Genomic DNA, 20,228 nt, shown 5'->3' on the forward strand with positions numbered 1-20,228 from the left:
TTTCCATAAGGCACGGCGTTTGTCAAATAGTGACGGCGCAAGTCGAGCGATGTCGTCGCCAAAAAAGGCAAAAATTGCAGCCCTGGGTACATAAAATAAAAATTGTAAGGTAAATTTGCCTTTCACTGTAACTGTATACTAACGACACTCCAGACTGAAAAGCACAAACTGAACGAATGACACAGGAATGATTACAAGTAAATTATATGGTGGAAAACAGATCACATGAGGTGTAAACTACAGGCATTTGACAAACAATTACAACACACAAGAGGAACGATGAGCCACAGGTGAATAACTGCTGGTTGAGAGACGGATTATTACGCTTGATTCTTAAGGCTTCCATGATCTTAGTTTGAAAATCTGGAGTGTTGTTAGTATACAGTTACAGTGGAAAGGCAAATTTACCATACAATTTTCATTTTATGTATATATATTGCAGATATGTAATTCTTGATGAGGACACATGTACGTGTCGAAAACGTTAGAGTTTACTTTTAATTATGTTATATTTGTGTATGTAATAAATCATATTAAACCCGCTGAAGTTACTTTGTTTTATTTCTTTATGGTTCAGCAAATAAATAAATAAAAAATATGAATAGTTGTTTCAATATAAATTGTAGATACAACCTAACTAATGTTCAGCAAAGGAAAAGTATAACTTTATCATTAGCACTGATGATAAAAACATCTCGCTTTTTGAAGTGTTTGCTAAACATGTTATCTACATTTTGGAAGTTTTTTACAAGTTTTTATTGTGGTTTTCTTTCAAATGTTCAATTGTCCATGTCATCCTTGAATGCTATATTCACAGGCCACCAAACATACTGCATAGTTTTGTCTTGCAGTGTCAGGTAATACTACTCTCAGAAAAATTTCTCATGATAATCAAAAATCCATCTCGTCTGAAATAAAGTCATTTGAAGTATTTCTTATCTTTCACCACTTAGATATCTCTAGTAGTATAATCCATTTTAAAATGATATTATCACTGTTTTGGTTTCATGCTATACATTTTGCTTTGGTTGTTGCCTTTCATCTGCCACAAGATAACTTAAGCAAAAGAAATGTAAAAGATCGAGAGGATAATTCTTATGGTATTCATATTGAGAGAACATCATTTTGCAATGGATCTGTAGAATTTTCATATTTTTATGACAAAGATTTGGCCAAAGATTTTGATGCTTGCATCGCCGGAAGTGCCAAACTTTACGTAAAATGTAAACGTCTTTCTCTAGAAAATGATACTATTGTCATGTACATTAATGTATCACCTCCTCCAAACGAAAACTTGGATGTTTACTTTTTACTTGACAATGGATATGAAGCTTATAACACCCCATTTAACTTTTCTGTAACCAATTGTAGTAATGCTAAAGATTCTACCACAACAGACCGTACCTACATTGAACCCAATCCACAAATTGAGTTTGTTATTCCAAGCTTATCTGTGTTAGCAATCATCATCGGCATTTCTGCACTGATTTGTGTTCATAAGAAATACAACATGATGCAAAGTTGCTGCAAAGATAAATTGTACACAGTTGGATTTGATGATCAGATTGGACAAAGCAGATTATCTGATAAAATTGCAAAAATGTCTGCTCTTGCATCAGATACAAAGAGGCAACTAGTTTATGTGGTATACATTGATGAACATCCAAAGCATAAAGACATAGTAGTAAAGTTTGTCAATTTTCTTCGCACTGACTTGGACTTTAATGTAATGATTGATGTCTTTGACAGTGAGACCGTTTCATATGATCCTGCTGGTTGGATGCATGAATGCTTGCAAAAAGCAGATAAGGTAATTGTGATTTGGTCTCCTGGGGCTTCTAAACGGTGGAATCAGTATAACAGCGAAGATTGTGTTTCCCTTGATTTGTTTACACCTGTTTTAAAAGTAATTAGAAGAGATATTCATTTTGACAAAAATGTCAAAAAATATTTCTTTGCTTATTTTGAATATTGCACAAAAGATGTCATCCCTGAAGACTTTGTTGATTCTTCTATTCATCATTTCAAACTGATGCAACAGTTCAAAGAAATGTATTTTACTTTAAAAGGCATAGAAATGTTAATGCCTGGAGCTGAGATCAAGCAGGAGAAGGTTGATCATTATTTTGATCCTAGCATCAGTGTATATGGCTCGGCATTAAAAAGTTCCATATGCCAAATGAGTGCCTATGTTAAGGAAAATCCTAACTGGTATATGAAAAGTAATAGTAGACACGAAAGTAGTTTGCACAAATCCAACCTTTCTTCTCCCCTAAACTTGGAAAATACTATACTTGCAAACCATATCAGCATTGTACCCCCTCCATCGTTGCTTCAAGAACCACCTGCAAGTTGTGAAATAGAAGGTGATGAATGTAAATGCAGTGCAACAATAAACAGTCAAACAGTGGATTCCTCACTTGCAACAAATAGTCAAAGCAGCATGGAGATTTCACAAATACAAAGTGCCATAAGTAATGCATGCGATCTTTCATCATACAATAACAATGAGTGCAGAGTTGATGTCATTGCAAAGCTATCAGCTATTACTGATGACAGTGGTTACTTTACGTTTTGCACTTAACATGTAGATTTGAAACTACGATGTTGCCTTTAAAAGTTTAGTTGTATTGTAGGCTCTGTGCAGTATGTTTCACAAATATGTATGAAGTCTCGCATTTTAAGTCTATTTAGATTAGTCCAGTGGTTCTCAACCTTTTTTCTTTCGTGGCCCATTTTTCATTGCATAAAAACTCTGTGGCCCATTAAGTTTTTATATGAGAAAAAAACTACAAAATAAGTTTATAAACAAAAAACAGCAGAACATATTTCAAAGCTGATTACTTATTTAACTGATCATTAGTGGGAGGCTTGCTCCTGAACATTGTCTACCAACATATGAATTTTGGGGGGAGGGGTTGAAGACAGCGCACAACGCGCACCACCTTCCACATCAAGATGGTTCCGAGCCTCTCACTTTAGCACTTCATCTGCACCAAAGTGGAAAACCCTGATTCACATAAATACATACTGCTGAAAGGCAGCAGGATTTTTATACATTTTTTACCGATACTTTAAGAAGCACACGCCCTTGCCCAAAACTCGCAAAGATAATGTCTCAAACATGTCTTTACAAGCAGAGTCGTAAATTCATGTTCTTTTTTCTCCGACTGACAAGATGTTGCAATATTTCAGACGATAAATTCGTGACCAAGTTATCTTCAATCACAGATGAAAGGGTTTCAAACATTGCAAAATTTCCCTTCTCAGCCTTTCGTTTCCAGCTTCAAAGCTTTTGCACAAACGCATTTAGAGTGTCGATATAGTCAAGTACAGTTGTATTCCTTCTTTGTAGCTTGAGATTTAAGCGGTTTAATTGGTCAAAAATATCAACTAAATAAGCAAGTTTAAACATGAAGGTACTATCCCTAAAGAAAGATTCCAATTCGTACTTTCCTTGCATGTTCACAAATTCTTTTAATTCTTTCTATAGTTCAAAAACTCTTGCTAAAACATTGCCCTTTGATATCCAACAGACCCGAGTGCAGTAAAGTAAATATAAGTGTTCAGCATTCATCTCCGAGAATAATTTTCTGAATATAGCGGTTACAAAGTTTATCGCCTTAATTACTGTGTGTTGCAATAATTAGAATAATGATTGCCACTTTGCAACTACAAACAGCAGCATCATTCAATGTTACTACTATTAAAACTACTAAACAAACATAAAGTGTAAAATTAACTAGATTGAGAAAAATGAAACAAATTTTATCAATAAATCTCTCAGTTTTTTGAATACGTCTGTGGCCCACCTCAAAATGCTTCTATGGCCCACCAGTGAGCCATAGCCCACTGGTTGAGAACCGCTGGATTAGTCACTGGTTGTTGAGAAACACTGTTCACTTCTACCCAGTGGGTAATAAATTGAATTGAGTTACTGAAGGAAAGGCGACCTAAAGAAAGGAACTGGCTATCCTGCTCTTGTTAGTGCCAAAGGCCTAGTATGATGAGAACCTTATCTTTTCATTTCCCAAAGCTCAGTAACTAATGGACCTTTACTAGGGTGCATCATCTGCCCCTCATTTTTTTGTTTGGTTTTCTGCAGTGGATTAAAATGTTCCTTTTTATGATTGTTGAAGATGTGCAACTTTTCAGAAGAATCCATTAACATCTAGGGGTACCACAATTGGATTAAATTATGTAATTTTTTGTTATTTTGGGGTAATTCCATGGCTACTGGTACAGTTGTTGAACCATATGCCGGAGATTTTTCATGAAATTTCATATGTAGAATCTCCGTAAAATTCTAAGAAAAGTAATACCAATTTTATCAAAATCGGCCCACTACCTTTTGAGATATCGGCGATTGAAAATTGGCCCTCTTCGTGATCGCTCATGCGTAAAATTTAACTGCAAATTTTGTTTGACCTATTATGAAGGTGTTTCAAATGGTAACTTGAAAATTCCAATGCATATGAGTTATCCAAAGTAAGAAGATTCCGAAAAGATATATTGTTTGTTTGTTTTTATATCACTATAGGCCACCAAGTGGCTAGTTTCACACATGCCTATTTGTGATCAGTCATGCATGACGAAACTTTGATCGCCTATAGCAAATAACACTCTGCTTGGATTTTTCTGCAACTTGGCTTAAATGAAAGGTAATTTTCTTGGCTTTCTAGCTTCCAAAGATGAAGTGGGATATTTAAGTAAAAATGAGGTAGTTTGCTGTAGTAAGTGTACCATGTATTTTTTAAAGTGAAGGAAGGATAGGTAGCATAGTTTAAACAACTGACTGAGGGGAGACGGTAAAACCAATTCCATGACCGGTTACAACGTCTTATACAACGGTTACAATGTTAATTGGAATTCTCATGAATTAGACAAACACAAACTGAATGGGTTCAGGAAGCTTCTCCCAAAACGCACCATTTTGGCTTTAATGTGCAAGATTTTGACAAACCAATCTTCATATCTGGTTGTCTTTTTTTAAACTCCTGATGCAACTCATTTAGTGTCACCAAAATCTCAACCACGTCAACAAAGAGCTTTCCCTCAAGAGATTATTGATTCTGTGTTGAAGTTCCATGAAGATGATGAATTTAGTAGGTTACTGCTAGGTCAAAAAGATAAAGTGTCTGTGGGCAAAAATGCTATCATGACATGACATGGATGATAGTTGATAGAGCAGAAATTGTTACGATGATCACGAGGGTTTCAGATTGCATAGAAAGCTTGATTGAGAAGCTGGTCTAACTTCTTCCACATAGTTATATGTCCAAAGCACAATCAAAATATTACAATCCAGAAAAGAAAATTTGCAAGAAGGTGAAGTTTTGATTGCAATAAACTTTTCATAGAATTATTCCTTTCATGTGCAAAATGAAATTCAGGGCTTTCACTGGACACACGCCCAAGCAACTAAGCATCTAGTGCTTTGCTATTACAAAAACACCGACTCCGACATGGTTGAACACTTATCCCTTTGCTTTCTATCAGACATAATGGTTCATGACGTACAAATGGTGTACTACCTTCAAATTGCAAAGTTTAAACGTCTTGTCAAATTTATCTTGTCGTGCTATGGCTGATACTGGTTTTTAGCACCGTGCCAAACTGCCAAGTCAATGCACCAACAAACGACTTGCGCTTTATTGAAGTCCTACACCAATACAAAGAAGAAGACAAGCTAGTAGCAGAAGTAGCGCTCAAGCATTTCATGCTACACACATGGTACTTGTCTGGGGAACTTGCTCCCTTTGCCCTTTTCAGCATCAAGACACTGCCAGCTGAGAAAGTAGCAATACTAGCAAGAGCAATACTAAAGAAAATGAAAAGTTTCAGACAGCCATTAAAAAGATTTGGAGAAGGTTTTGGAAAGCCAGGGTTGATTCCAGTGTTGCCAGCAACCAAGTTGGCTGATCTAATCAATGAAGATTCCTGGTTCCTTTTTGCAGCACTAAAGCTTGGCCATTGTACAAGTTTCATGGACGAAGATGTTCTTCAGTGAGACAGATGTCCTTCAGATGGAGCTTGCTGCACAGTTGTAAGGCAGCTAAGAGTAATGAATGATGCAGCTGAACGGGGTGTCAAGCTTGGATGCGACTATCTTTCATCGGCAAAGTCTGAACAGAGATTTCAAACTGTTCTGCAGACTGTTGAAGGCAACTATCAGCAGTGCCGAATTTACGGAAGAAGGAAATAAACAACAATGTTCAATGGATACTGCATATTTAGTTGAACAGGAAACTGTGCCTTTTCAAACTGTGTTAATTTAATTCGGAAAATACAGAATTTTGCAAATTCGGCAAAACAATGTGCATTTATTGGTGTTTTGTGACCAAAACAGTGAATGTTAAAGTTTAAATAAAGTTCAGCGAATATTTTTTTTGCAATAAAATGATCAAAAGGTGTGCAGTTTAGAGAGAAAAACCCTAAGAGTGATTTAACGCTTTTGGACTAACGGTACATATATGTGTACCACAGACATGCCATCTGAAACTAGGGTTTTCGCATTTTTCGCTCGACGTCTATATATCAAAAATTCATTCGCGATGTGGTACCCCTAGATCCAAATCATTTCGCATAAAACTTCACAGGTTTGTTTACTTTGACAAAAGGAACACTTCTGACAACTGCAGAACAAAATTTGAACGAAAAAGGGCAGATGATGCACCCTAACCTTTACCTTACCTAGATTAGTCACAACACATTAGCTCTGTAAATTATTATACACATTTAACAAATAGTCACATTGTACAAAAACTGATATAGAATCGAAACAGTAGCTCATGTCAATTTCAAGATATGTAAGTGGATGTATTGTACAGTGGTCGACTGGACCCATTGTATTTAGTTTGCAGTATTCTGTTCAATAGTTTTTTGAGTCTGATTGCATCCATAGTAAAGTTTGTTTTGAGCGATGTTATTGCCTTTTTTAGCTTTTTTTTATGTTGTGTCAACCATTTAAGTGTTTCTAGCCATGTTCTTTTAACCAAATCTGTAGTTACTAGTTGTCTATTATAACATGCATAGTAACAGTTTTGAGTTGCATGAGAATTGTACTGAATGTTAGCAATCATCAAAAACATGTTTTTATCAGTATTTTGCACTGCTTGAATACAGAGCATGTCGTTCTGGTGCAGTTTGAGTGACTTTTACCTGAATGATATGATCTGTATGCCACCGGTCAGAGATATTGTTGCAATGCTACAGGTAGCATAAAAAAATTAAATCTTTAACTCTTATCAAGGCAAAATTTAATAGGTGATAGTAATGTTTTTTCTCACCTTTATGAAGACATGTGTCTGAAAGAAAATTGTCATACTCCAGCAAAATGTGCGATAACAAAAACTGCATGGGCATAATTATAAGGGTATCATCCATATTGGTATCGGTGCTGTATTAGCATTATCTAATCCTACTGCTAATTTGCATTTACTGAATGTTAGTGTTTGCACAACAATCTGATCTCATACCATAATGTTTGTCATCATCTGTGTTATTTACAGGTGTGATTTTGTTAGCACTGCAAGAGATATCTCTAAACAGCGCAACCTTAACAACAGACACAAGAAAGGACCAAGTCAAGTCACTAAGTCCTGTCTACATGTTTGAGTTGAAGTTGCATCCCAATATTTATGGCAATATTTGCTTCTGTGTATGTCTATAAAGCTTTGCAGTTTGCACTGTGTGCACCTTAGGATCCAAATGTCTTGCTCTTGTTTTAATGTTTTTTGTATAAATTTTTTATGTCATTGCTTTGCGTTTTGTTACTGTAGTTATTATATATACCTACTATTCTGCTGCATTATCATTTGATTGAATCTTTATCCTCGGACTGGGAAAGCTTCTTGCAGAGCTTGATCCTGGCAGTTTCGCATACTTGTAGAAGCTTTGAATCACTGATGCAGGCCCGGTCACCGAGATTAACAGAGTAAAGTGTCCGATTGTTGAAGTGTTGTTGCCGGTTAATTATTCTATCCACTAGTTGCCGCTGAATGGAGAGCAGTCCTTAACGTATGTTGCTCAAGCGCACACCCCGAGAGTCAAACCAGCGCGCTTGATCTTGAAGCTTCTTCGTTCCAGAAGTCACGTGCTAACCAACTGAGCTGTCGGGGCCGCATTCAATCTTTGTCGGATTTGAAAAGAATGTTTTATACGGAGTTAACAAGACGATCTTGCGGTTTTTCCTAATTTTGCATTTTCTTTGTATCATTCAAGAAAAATTGTCATCAACAAAATGCATGGTTACATTTTTTCAATTTTTTTGTACTGATATAACAATGTAGTAAACATTTTGATTGGTCGAAAATGTACACTTTGTACTGCAATCTTGTAGATATAATCAATGTAACTACTTATGCCACTTGTTTTCACCACGTTGTTTTGCCACTCAAAGGAATCCCTTTCAGTTTAATGGATATAATATTCCTTTGAACAATTTATTGGTGGAATTTTTGCAAGTGCATATGGGATACAGTGAACAGTTAACACCACCTTTTGTAATGATTTGTGCCAATGTAATAACAATAAGTGTTGTGTGCTGATTTTTACAGTCTAACTAAGATGTGCAAAAATGTCAAAACTGTTCTAAACGGTTTCACAATTAGTTCGTAAACTACTTAGGGTGATAGTCTCTTGCTCAGTATAGAGAGCATTTCAGATGTGAAAATGAGCAGTTATAAAGTGTTTTAGGATGGCTTCATCTATTTATGGATTTAAGCTATAATGATCACTCCCTAATCCTATGAATATGAGGGTTTACTGTACTGGAAATGTTATTTACTGTGTTATCTGCACTTGTAAATGTACTTAACTGTATACGGTAGCTGTTGTTTAGTTTAGTTATAAACAAGCATAACTAAGCAACAACAAAACATTTAGCGTGATAAAAAAACAAAATAGGAAACGTTTTCGACTATGGTTGTTACTCAGTTATATGTGTTTATGGTTAAAAAAGTATCCTGAGTGTCTACTCAATTATAGTTTGGTTCCACTATTGTATTTTCACTGGTACTGTAATTGATGAAATTTCCAGTTGTACTACTCTGAAACATACTAGCCTACTATATATCCAACATATGTGTACCATAATTTTCATGTCATAATTTCATGAAATAATACGTAATTGCTTCTAGTGATTAGGATTTTTAACGTATATACTGGTATAATAAGTGCAATGCAGTTCTGTATCTATGACTGCTATTACTTGTAGTCTACTGTCACTGCTCGTTTACCACTGATAAGCTTTCTTATGTGATATGACATGCATAGGCGCTTACTTTTCAAAAAACCTTGGGGGGGCGAGAAAGGTGATGACGTCATAACCATAACGCTATTTTACTCAATTAAAATAGTCTTTGATTAAGTTTAGTGTCTTGCTTATATTGACACCTAGGTTGCAAACCGAATTTATTAGAATCGCTGCTTGAAAGGATTAGTTTTACGCATGCAGCACACCTAGTCGTAAACATTTTGATATTGTTAGCTCATAATTGGAACAGTTGGAAAACAAGCCGATTTATTTCCTTTTCATGCAGTGAATACCAACGATCAAGACAGTGAAGTTATCGAAACAAAACGCAAAAAATCATGATCTCAAGCAGAGTGGAAACCCGCTATCAGTTTTATTAGCTTCGTTTCACTCGTTTTGTTAATTACTTACCTACAAAGCGTTAACAACGGCGAAGTGTTTTCTCTTCTGGATTTTATCGAAAGTCTTTATAGTTTTTTATCGAATACCGTGTATACTCGAATATAGGTTGAGATGTTCGCAAGTGATTTTCACCTCAAAAAGACAGTTTCAACTTATACACTTGACAAGCTCGGCAGTTTTCAAAATGAACACATTTTTGCTGCGGCAAAAGGATTGCCGACATAGATTACGGAGTGTGTAATGGCGTCGGCCAAACTAAAAGTTTTGAATACATTGATTTGTAGTGATTCAAACTTAATTTTCAAATTTAATGATTTCTTGTCAATTTTAAACTTTATGCACTTGTTGAGCAACATGCAAAGCTCACAAGACAAAACAGCGGAAAGAGCTGTTTTAAGAGATCAGTTTTTTTTATTTTTGCGTGTAGGATATAATCGTTCTTATTTTGTAACATTCCATGATCGTTGAAGTTGATGTAAAACCTTAATGGCGCATAAAACAATGATGTCAGGTTAGCTAGATGATAATAGCGGAAGAGACGTTGTTAATGCAAGCAATATCTGCGACCAAGACCATTAAACACCTTTTCTTTTATCGGTTTTCGATTTAATTCTCACACATTGCGATCAAAACAATGCGTTCTGTTGAATCATGATTGATCTCACAGCGGGGGAAGTCCTCGTTAAAAATAGCTTGTCTAATTTAACTGGTTTACTTAATATTGCCATGAATAGTTACGTGCCTATTCCAGCAGCGTAAGTTATTCTACCATCTACTTTGAAATTTCTATACCGTACGAGAAAGCCATGCGATCAACTCCTGTTTTGCGGGCAAGAGCAACGTAGGCTATTTTTCGCTTTCGGCATTCTTTAAGTTCGTTTAAAATGAGCAAAATTTCTTTTGCAAAGTGTTTTATTTTTAAAACACCACCTGTAATAACCATTTTTGTTGCCCCTCAACCATAAATTTACGGGGAGTGCCACCCCTCAGCCCCCCCGAAAGTCGGCGCGTATGATGACATGAATAAGTAGCAATTTGTTTAATTTCATGTTTGCATTGGCTTGCATAAATACAGCATTTGTTATCAGGTGGATTCATAGGTTTAAGATGACTATGTAGCTTGAAAATGATGTTCAAAGCATATTTTATAGTTGTAATTCTTTTCATGAAGACGTATGTCACTCACAGCCAAACTCACTGTATTCAAGATTGCTCCACAAGCAGTTTGCATGTTGAAGATTACTCACCACATTTTGCTTCGTGCTCTATTCAGGCTCAAAGCTGTAAATCAAATTTGAGTGATTTATTTCCAACTGCACCTCAGGAAAAAACCACTGGAGAGGGTTGGTATTTGTATCCAGATCTAGATGACACTCAATATGAAAAGATTGCTTTAAACTTTTCATGGGGTCCACAACATGATGGAACAGTTAGATCTTTACATGGCTATCAAATCACCATGATTAGAAGTGGTGAGATTCCACTGTCAGTATTTTTCTGTATCAACGACTCACTGGATTTCTTCAAACATGTTTTTTTAACATATTATTATGATTGCTTCGGAACATCTTCAAATATTCAGTTTTTTCCTAACTTTTTACATGAAAGTTTTATCCAAGTGCAGATTCGGAGTCTCCCCACTCCTTTACATAATCTCGATGATCAATTTTTGTCAATAAGCATTTCAATTCCCTCATGTCTTGATCCAAGACTTGAAAATGTTTCAAAATGCCATCAATTGAAAGATTTTACATTGTCAGCAGGGAATGTTTCATGCACAAATCGTTCTGTTGAGATATTTTATAATGTACCATCGTTATTTGGAAACTTTGTAAACATCCTATTATTTGAAAACATCACAGCAGAAACAGTGCATGACGAAGAAATTTTGAACCAATCACCGACCAGTTATATTATTTATGTGCCTGAGACCTTCAATCTCAATGGGAAGTTTTTAGTAAGACTTTCAGGGTCTTCTTTCAGTGTTCTGCAGAAGTCGACAGTTGTTGATTTCAGTAGCTGTGTCGATACGTTTTTGTTGCCAGAAAACTTGTTGACAGCACTTATTGGAATACCTCTGATGATTGTACTTGCAATAATTATTGCAATAATATTTGTTCGTTGTGGTATGAAAAATGCTGACAAATCAGTGTCACCTTCATTGATTCATAAAGATCTTGGACAAACTCATAAAATTGAATCTGAAGAAATCCTTCAATCACAAAACATTGCTGTAAAGAAAAAGATGGAAAAATTAGTTAAGGTTTATCTAATATTTTTAGACGAACATGCCAAACACAAGCAAACCGTTTTGGATTTTGCTAATTATCTGATCGGTGATTTAAAGTTTGATGTTGTAACAGAGTTTTATCAAAGACAAGCTATTGCTGAGGATCCAACTACTTGGATGGAGAAAAGTTTTACCACATCGGACAAAATATTAGTTATTTGGTCACCTGGAGCATCTAATGCATGGGAAAGATATAGGAATGGTGAAAATGATGAGCAAGATTTATTTACACCTGTTTTGAATCATATATACAAAGACCTATTTCTAAACAAAAGTGTTGGAAAGTATTATTTTGGGTATTTTGAGTACTGCACACAAAATGATATTCCCAAGAAATTTAGAGAATTTCCTGCATTTCAGATAATGTCACAGTTTGAAAAGTTGTATTATCGCCTTAAAGAAGTTGAGATGTACATGCCAGGAGCTAGATTGACATCTCATAAAATCACGTGTGATCACTACCACGATGCTACTGACACATATGGTTCAAAGTTGTATACCTCCATAAAAAAAATGTGTGAATTTGTAAATAATAATCCTGATTGGTATTTGAAGGAATGCGGTACTGGTAGCATTGAAGAACTATCTGAAAATTTCCTTTCTCGTAGAGTAAGTGATGGTGATTTGGAAATAAATGAACTTGCTATTTCACCCCCAGAGGAAATCACAGAAAATTCTTTAGATTCGATTTTTTCATTACAAATTGTTCAAGGTAGACTGACAACTCCCACAGCAAGTGTCAATAAAAACAATCCATCACTTTGTATGGAATTGGAACAAACTGGTAACTCTCTTTCTGATAGTCAATTTTCTGGTAATGAAAATTTGGCTCACCCTATCGGTGAAGACTCGGGTTTTCACAGTACTGGTAGTTTCTCAAATGAGAATTCTGACTTGTTGCATTCCATTGATCAAGAACCATGTTCTGTGTTGTTGCCTTTAAAAGTACGATGTTGCCTTTAAAAGTTTAGTTGTATTGTAGGCTCTGTGCAGTATGTTTCACAAATATGTATGAAGTCTCGCATTTTAAGTCTATTTAGATTAGTCCAGTGGTTCTCAACCTTTTTTTCTTTCGTGGCCCATTTTTCATTGCATAAAAATTCTGTGGCCCATTAAGTTTTTATATGAGAAAAAAACTACAAAATAAGTTTATAAACAAAAAACAGCAGAACATATTTCAAAGCGGATTACTTATTTAACTGATCATTAGTGGGAGGCTTGCTCCTGAACATTGTCTACCAACATATGAATTTTGGGGGGAGGGGTTGAAGACGGCGCACAACGCGCACCACCTTCCACTTCAAGATGGTTCCGAGCCTCTCACTTTAGCACTTCATCTGCATCAAAGTGGAAAACCCTGATTCACATAAATACATACTGCTGAAAGGCAGCAGGATTTTTATACATTTTTTACCGATACTTTAAGAAGCACACGCCCTTGCCCAAAACTCGCAAAGATAATGTCTCAAACATGTCTTTACAAGCAGAGTCGTAAATTCATGTTCTTTTTTCTCCGACTGACAAGATGTTGCAATATTTCAGACGATAAATTCGTGACCAAGTTATCTTCAATCACAGATGAAAGGGTTTCAAACATTGCAAAATTTCCCTTCTCAGCCTTTCGTTTCCAGCTTCAAAGCTTTTGCACAAACGCATTTAGAGTGTCGATATAGTCAAGTACAGTTGTAGGCTATTCCTTCTTTGTAGCTTGAGATTTAAGCGGTTTAATTGGTCAAAAATATCAACTAAATAAGCAAGTTTAAACATGAAGGTACTATCCCTAAAGAAAGATTCCAATTCGTTCTTTCCTTGCATGTTCACAAATTCTTTTAATTCTTTCTATAGTTCAAAAACTCTTGCTAAAACATTGCCCTTTGATATCCAACAGACCCGAGTGCAGTAAAGTAAATATAAGTGTTCAGCATTCATCTCCGAGAATAATTTTCTGAATATAGCGGTTACAAAGTTTATCGCCTTAATTACTGTGTGTTGCAATAATTAGAATAATGATTGCCACTTTGCAACTAAAAACAGCAGCATCATTCATTGTTACTACTATTCATCATCATCATTTTGTTCCTTCTTTGTATGGAGGGTTGGATACAATGCGCCATTGTTCTCGACCATGAGCTGTGCGTACTGCACATTCATAAGTTAATTTTGTCCATTTTGTGATGTTTGTTGTCCAAATCATTCTTGGTCTGCCTTTACTTCTTTTACCGTTTATCTTCCCTTCTATTAATGATCTTTGTAATGAATTTTGCCTTATTGTTTGTCCGAAATACTTCAATTTTCTTCTTTTGACTGTTTGTAAGAGCATTTTGCTTGAATTGAATTTGGAGAGTACTTCATCGTTAGTGAACTTTTGTTTCCATGAAATTTTTAACATTTGCTTGTATGTCCAGAGCTTGAAGGCATCGATCCGTTTCTCCATTTTTTGTGACATTGTCCAAGTTTCGGAATTGTATAAAAGGGTCGACCAGATATAGCATTTTAATATCCTGAGACGAGTTGATAAATTTAAACGTTGATTGGTTAAAATATTTTTCATTTTTCCAAATGTAGTTCTTGCAATTTCTATCCGTCTAAGAATTTCATGGTCACACCTCCCATCTTCAGTTATTAAATGACCAAGATATGAAAAAGATTTTACTTTTTGTATAATTTCGTTGTCAATTATAATTTGGAGTACTGAAGTGTCTGGTGATTTTGAGATTATCATTGATTTGGTCTTTTTAGCGTTAATTTTCATATTAAATTCTTTACCAATTGAGTTAACATTGTCCAATATTTCTTGAAGATCTTCTTGTGATTCAGCCAACAGAACAGTATCATCAGCATAGCGTAAATTTGTTATATTCAAGCCACCAACTTTTACTCACTCTTATATCATCAATGGATCGAAAAATCATTTCTGTATATAAATTAAAAAGACATGGAGAAAGTACACATCCTTGGCGTACTCCACGCTTGATATCAATTCCTTTAGACAAATCTTTCTCCATGCGAATAAATGCTTTTTGATTCCAGTACAAATTGATAATAAAACGGAAAGAGCCGTTTTAAGAGATCAGTTTTTTTAATTTTTGCGTGTAGGATATAATCGTTCTTATTTCGTAACATTCCATGATCGTTGAAGTTGATGTAAAACCTTAATGGCGCATAACGCAATAATGTCAGGTTAGCTAGGTGATAATAGCGCAAGAGACGTCGTTAATGCAAGCAATATCTGCGACCAAGACCATTAAACACCTTTTCTTTTATCGGTTTTTGATTTAATTCTCACACATTGCGAACAAAACAATGCGTTCTGTTGAATCATAATTGATTTCACAGCGGGGGAAGTCCTCGTTAAAAATAGCTTGTCTAATTTAGCTGGTTTACTTAATATTGCCGTGAATAGTTACGTGCCTATTCCAGCAGCGTAAGTTACTCTACCATCTACTTTGAAATTTCTACACCGTACGAGAAAGCCATGCGATCAACTCCTGTTTTGCGGGCAAGAGCAACGTAGGCTATTTTTCGCTTTCGGCATTCTTTAAGTCCGTTTAAAATGATCAAAATTTCTTTTGCGAAGTGTTTTATTTTTGAAACACCACTTGTAATAACCATTTTTGGTGCCCCTCAACTATAAATTTACGGGGAGTGCCACCCCTCAGCCCCCCCCAAAAGTCGGCGCGTATGATGACATGAATAAGTAGCAATTTGTTTAATTTCATGTTTGCATTGGCTTGCATAAATACAGCATTTGTTCTCAGGTGGATTCATAGGTTTAAGATGACTATGTAGCTTGAAAATGATGTTCAAAGCATATTTTATAGTTGTAATTCTTTTCATGAAGACGTATGTCACTCACAGCCAAACTCACTGTATTCAAGATTGCTCCACAAGCAGTTTGCATGTTGAAGATTACTCACCACATTTTGCTTCGTGCTCTATTCAGGCTCAAAGCTGTAAGTCAAATTTGAGTGATTTATTTCCAACTGCACCTCAGGAAAAAACCACTGGAGAGGGTTGGTATTTGTATCCAGATCTAGATGACACTCAATATGAAAAGATTGCTTTAAACTTTTCATGGGGTCCACAACATGATGGAACAGTTAGATCTTTACATGGCTATCAAATCACCATGATTAGAAATGGTGAGATTCCACTGTCAGTATTTTTCTGTATCAACGACTCACTGGATTTCTTCAAACATGTTTTTTTAACATATTATTATGATTGCTTCGGAACATCTTCAAATATTCAGTTTTTTCCTAACTTTTTACATGAAAGTTTTATCCAAGTGCAGATTCGGAGTCTCCCCACTCCTTTACATAATCTCGATGATCAATTTTTGTCAATAAGCATTTCAATTCCCTCATGTCTTGATCCAAGACTTGAAAATGTTTCAAAATGCCATCAATTGAAAGATTTTACATTGTCAGCAGGGAATGTTTCATGCACAAATCGTTCTGTTGAGATATTTTATAATGTACCATCGTTATTTGGAAACTTTGTAAACATCCTATTATTTGAAAACATCACAGCAGAAACAGTGCATGACGAAGAAATTTTGAACCAATCACCGACCAGTTATATTATTTATGTGCCTGAGACCTTCAATCTCAATGGGAAGTTTTTAGTAAGACTTTCAGGGTCTTCTTTCAGTGTTCTGCAGAAGTCGACAGTTGTTGATTTCAGTAGCTGTGTCGATACGTTTTTGTTGCCAGAAAACTTGTTGACAGCACTTATTGGAATACCTCTGATGATTGTACTTGCAATAATTATTGCAATAATATTTGTTCGTTGTCGTATGAAAAATGCTGACAAATCAGTGTCACCTTCATTGATTCATAAAGATCTTGGACAAACTCATAAAATTGAATCTGAAGAAAGCCTTCAATCACAAAACATTGCTGTAAAGAAAAAGATGGAAAAATTAGTTAAGGTTTATCTAATATTTTTAGACGAACATGCCAAACACAAGCAAACCGTTTTGGATTTTGCTAATTATCTGATCGGTGATTTAAAGTTTGATGTTGTAACAGAGTTTTATCAAAGACAAGCTATTGCTGAGGATCCAACTACTTGGATGGAGAAAAGTTTTACCACATCGGACAAAATATTAGTTATTTGGTCACCTGGAGCATCTAATGCATGGGAAAGATATAGGAATGGTGAAAATGATGAGCAAGATTTATTTACACCTGTTTTGAATCATATATACAAAGACCTATTTCTAAACAAAAGTGTTGGAAAGTATTATTTTGGGTATTTTGAGTACTGCACACAAAATGATATTCCCAAGAAATTTAGAGAATTTCCTGCATTTCAGATAATGTCACAGTTTGAAAAGTTGTATTATCGCCTTAAAGAAGTTGAGATGTACATGCCAGGAGCTAGATTGACATCTGATAAAATCACGTATGATCACTACCACGATGCTACTGACACATATGGTTCAAAGTTGTATACCTCCATAAAAAAAATGTGTGAATTTGTAAATAATAATCCTGATTGGTATTTGAAGGAATGCGGTACTGGTAGCATTGAAGAACTATCTGCAAATTTCCTTTCTCGTAGAGTAAGTGATGGTGATTTGGAAATAAATGAACTTGCTATTTCACCCCCAGAGGAAATCACAGAAAATTCTTTAGATTCGATTTTTTCATTACAAATTGTTCAAGGTAGACTGACAACTCCCACAGCAAGTGTCAATAAAAACAATCCATCACTTTGTATGGAATTGGAACAAACTGGTAACTCTCTTTCTGATAGTCAATTTTCTGGTAATGAAAATATGGCTCACCCTATCGGTGAAGACTCGGGCTTTCACAGTACTGGTAGTTTCTCAAATGAGAATTCTGACCTGTTGCATTCCATTGATCAAGAACCATGTTCTGTGTTGAAGCCTTTTCCACCAGCTCCTGTATTCAATCAACAAGAAAGTAAAGCTGTGTCATTACCTTCTTGTGACAGTGGTATCGGAACGAGTTACCCTTTACAATTATCTGCTGCATATGATTCGCAACACAATCACGTTTCTGAAAATGCACCAAGAAAATACTTACTCAATGCAGCCACACACTTTGAAGCAGACAGCCATATGCCTGTACCACACAGAGAACAAAATTTGTGTGATGTTGTGTCCCCATTGTCTGTTTCTCAATTGGGAACATTAAAGCATTTGCTCAGAAACAATGTCAAACAAAGGCCAAACATTGTTCCTGTGGATATGGATGAGCCTGATCCTATGAAATCACTTGCAGCCATCAACAATTTTTAAATCATATAGTGTTGTAATTTTGTTGTATTAAATTGTGTTGACATGAGTTATGTTTTGAACTATTGTCACTTTTGTTCTACTGACACCTTATTTCAAAATGGAATAATCTTTTAATTTAATTCTGCTTATTTCATGTTGACTTTTAGTGATAGGCCACTTTATCATTCAGAATTTCGCATTTGTCTAAAAGCTAACCTGCATGTACTTGACAGAAATCGGAGCCCTACTATAAAATAGCCTAGTCGCTTAATTTGTGCTGTGATTGATAAATATATTAGGCTAATGTGAGCAAGCTTTTATTGACCTAACAACACTTGACTGCAGAATTGTAGATTTTTTACATTAACTCAAACACAATACAAAATTAGCATTGTTATGTGGATGCGTCTACTTTAAGCACTTAAACTTGTGTACCTCTTTGTTGCAACTAGGGATAGTGAATTTAAAAAAATTTCAAATGCTTTGTTTCATTTTGGCACAAAATCCTTTGTTTTCATTTTGAAAGTAACATGATTTTGTTTTGTTGTACGTTTGACAGAAAAAAGTATTCATGCTTATTGCTTATGAGTCCCAGGCCTCGAAATTCATTTTTGTTGACGGCAGACAAACGTGTCCGGTCAGAGCAGCTATCTCGGCGGACCAATTAAGTCTCACAGCGAACACCAGTTTTAGCGTCGATCGTCATGCTTAATCACTTTATCTTGATAATTCTTCGCCATTTGAGAACTACAGGTACGGTTTAGAAGGATTTTTAAAATTTCAGAAATCAATCTGAAAGGCGTTCATCAGACCAACGACGTGCGCTTGAAGAGTCAAAGCGCCGTGTAACTGCTAAATACGCCGCATACCTGGTTAACTTCCACCGAACGAGGTCATGTGGCTTCTTGCGCTACAATGCTCTGGCCACGAGTTGGAAAAATTCTACACTGACGCAGTGACGCTACTATTTTCTGCTGTGCAAAGTTTCACTAGGCTGTCTCACTGTAATACCCAAACTTAACAAATTTTGTTGCACCTTGCTGTAGTAGCCTACACCTATAATAATCTAATGTCGTAAGTAACCAACCTTGCCTTATCAATATTACTCAGAGATTAAAGCCAGACATTGTGACGTAAGACTTGAACTAAGTTGCGCTTGCTTAGTGTAGAAATACCAGTACTCCCATCGATTCTTAGCGAAGAATTCACCTTTGTTACACTGATTCAGCTTCTCCATCCAACAGCCATCTTTGTTACATTAAACATGCAAACTAAGAATCTAAAATTCTAAAACCTACCTGTTTTATCCAGAATTCTTACCAAAATCAGGTCATCTAAGCTTACAAACAAGGACTTGGCTTTATGGAAAAAATCCCTAGTAATCACATTTTAGCTGTTTTTTTTTGGCAATTGTCATTTTAAAGAGATGTAATGTACATTTAAGCCAAACGTTTGTAATGAAAACATCTTATAAGATCGCATCTTGGCAAAGCTTATCGATTGTGTTGTGGTTTATGCATATTGGTTCTAGCTGATGTTTTTAAATTGTATCGTAAACTATTAATGTATTTATTTGATTCTCGTTTAACACCTTTTTCGCTCAATTTACTGTGGTGCCTGAAATATGGAAATGTCTTCATTGGTGTTGGAAAAATTTGTGTTTCTGCTTAGACTGTCACTACGTGCTTGACTTTACAACAATTAAATCACTTCATGTTTGTTTTTCTTCATGTTTTTTGACATCCAGTTTTTTACACGTTTTGTTATCTAAATTGGCAATACTATTTGCATTTAAATTCACTCTTTTGTTATGTGAGACCACTAAAGTACCGGTAGCCCTCATGTGGTGAAAAGAAATGGCTATGTGGTGTCAAATTTTAACTCTTTGCTAATTAAGGCCACTACAATGGCTCATAAACACGCCTGACAAGTCACACTCAGTGGAAAGCAACTTCGTGAGCAAAATTACTGCTGTACAGCAATGTTGCATAATTCTGTAGCCAAATAGTTAAATATTATAAAAAATAATG

General features: G+C 35.5%; 1 protein-coding gene and 1 long non-coding RNA gene across 2 annotated transcripts in view; both read left to right on the forward strand.

Moving 5' to 3' along the window:
• The window catches only part of LOC145766928 (uncharacterized), a 34,234-nt gene extending 23,488 nt beyond the window's left edge, over positions 1-10,746 (forward strand). The window contains exon 2 of the long non-coding RNA XR_014288729.1: positions 7,267-10,746. This is a non-coding gene — a long non-coding RNA (uncharacterized LOC145766928). The remainder of the gene's footprint in view (positions 1-7,266) is intronic.
• Positions 10,747-11,786: 1,040 nt separating this feature from the next.
• LOC145766114 (interleukin-17 receptor A-like) lies at positions 11,787-12,911 on the forward strand. The gene has a single exon (XM_082577772.1). It carries the CDS (start codon positions 11,787-11,789, stop codon positions 12,909-12,911), a length of 1,125 nt encoding a protein of 374 aa, XP_082433898.1.
• Positions 12,912-20,228: the final 7,317 nt, after the last annotated feature.

This window comes from Aplidium turbinatum, chromosome 3 (assembly GCF_918807975.1).
Source record: "Aplidium turbinatum chromosome 3, kaAplTurb1.1, whole genome shotgun sequence".
Classification (NCBI taxonomy): domain Eukaryota; kingdom Metazoa; phylum Chordata; class Ascidiacea; order Aplousobranchia; family Polyclinidae; genus Aplidium; species Aplidium turbinatum.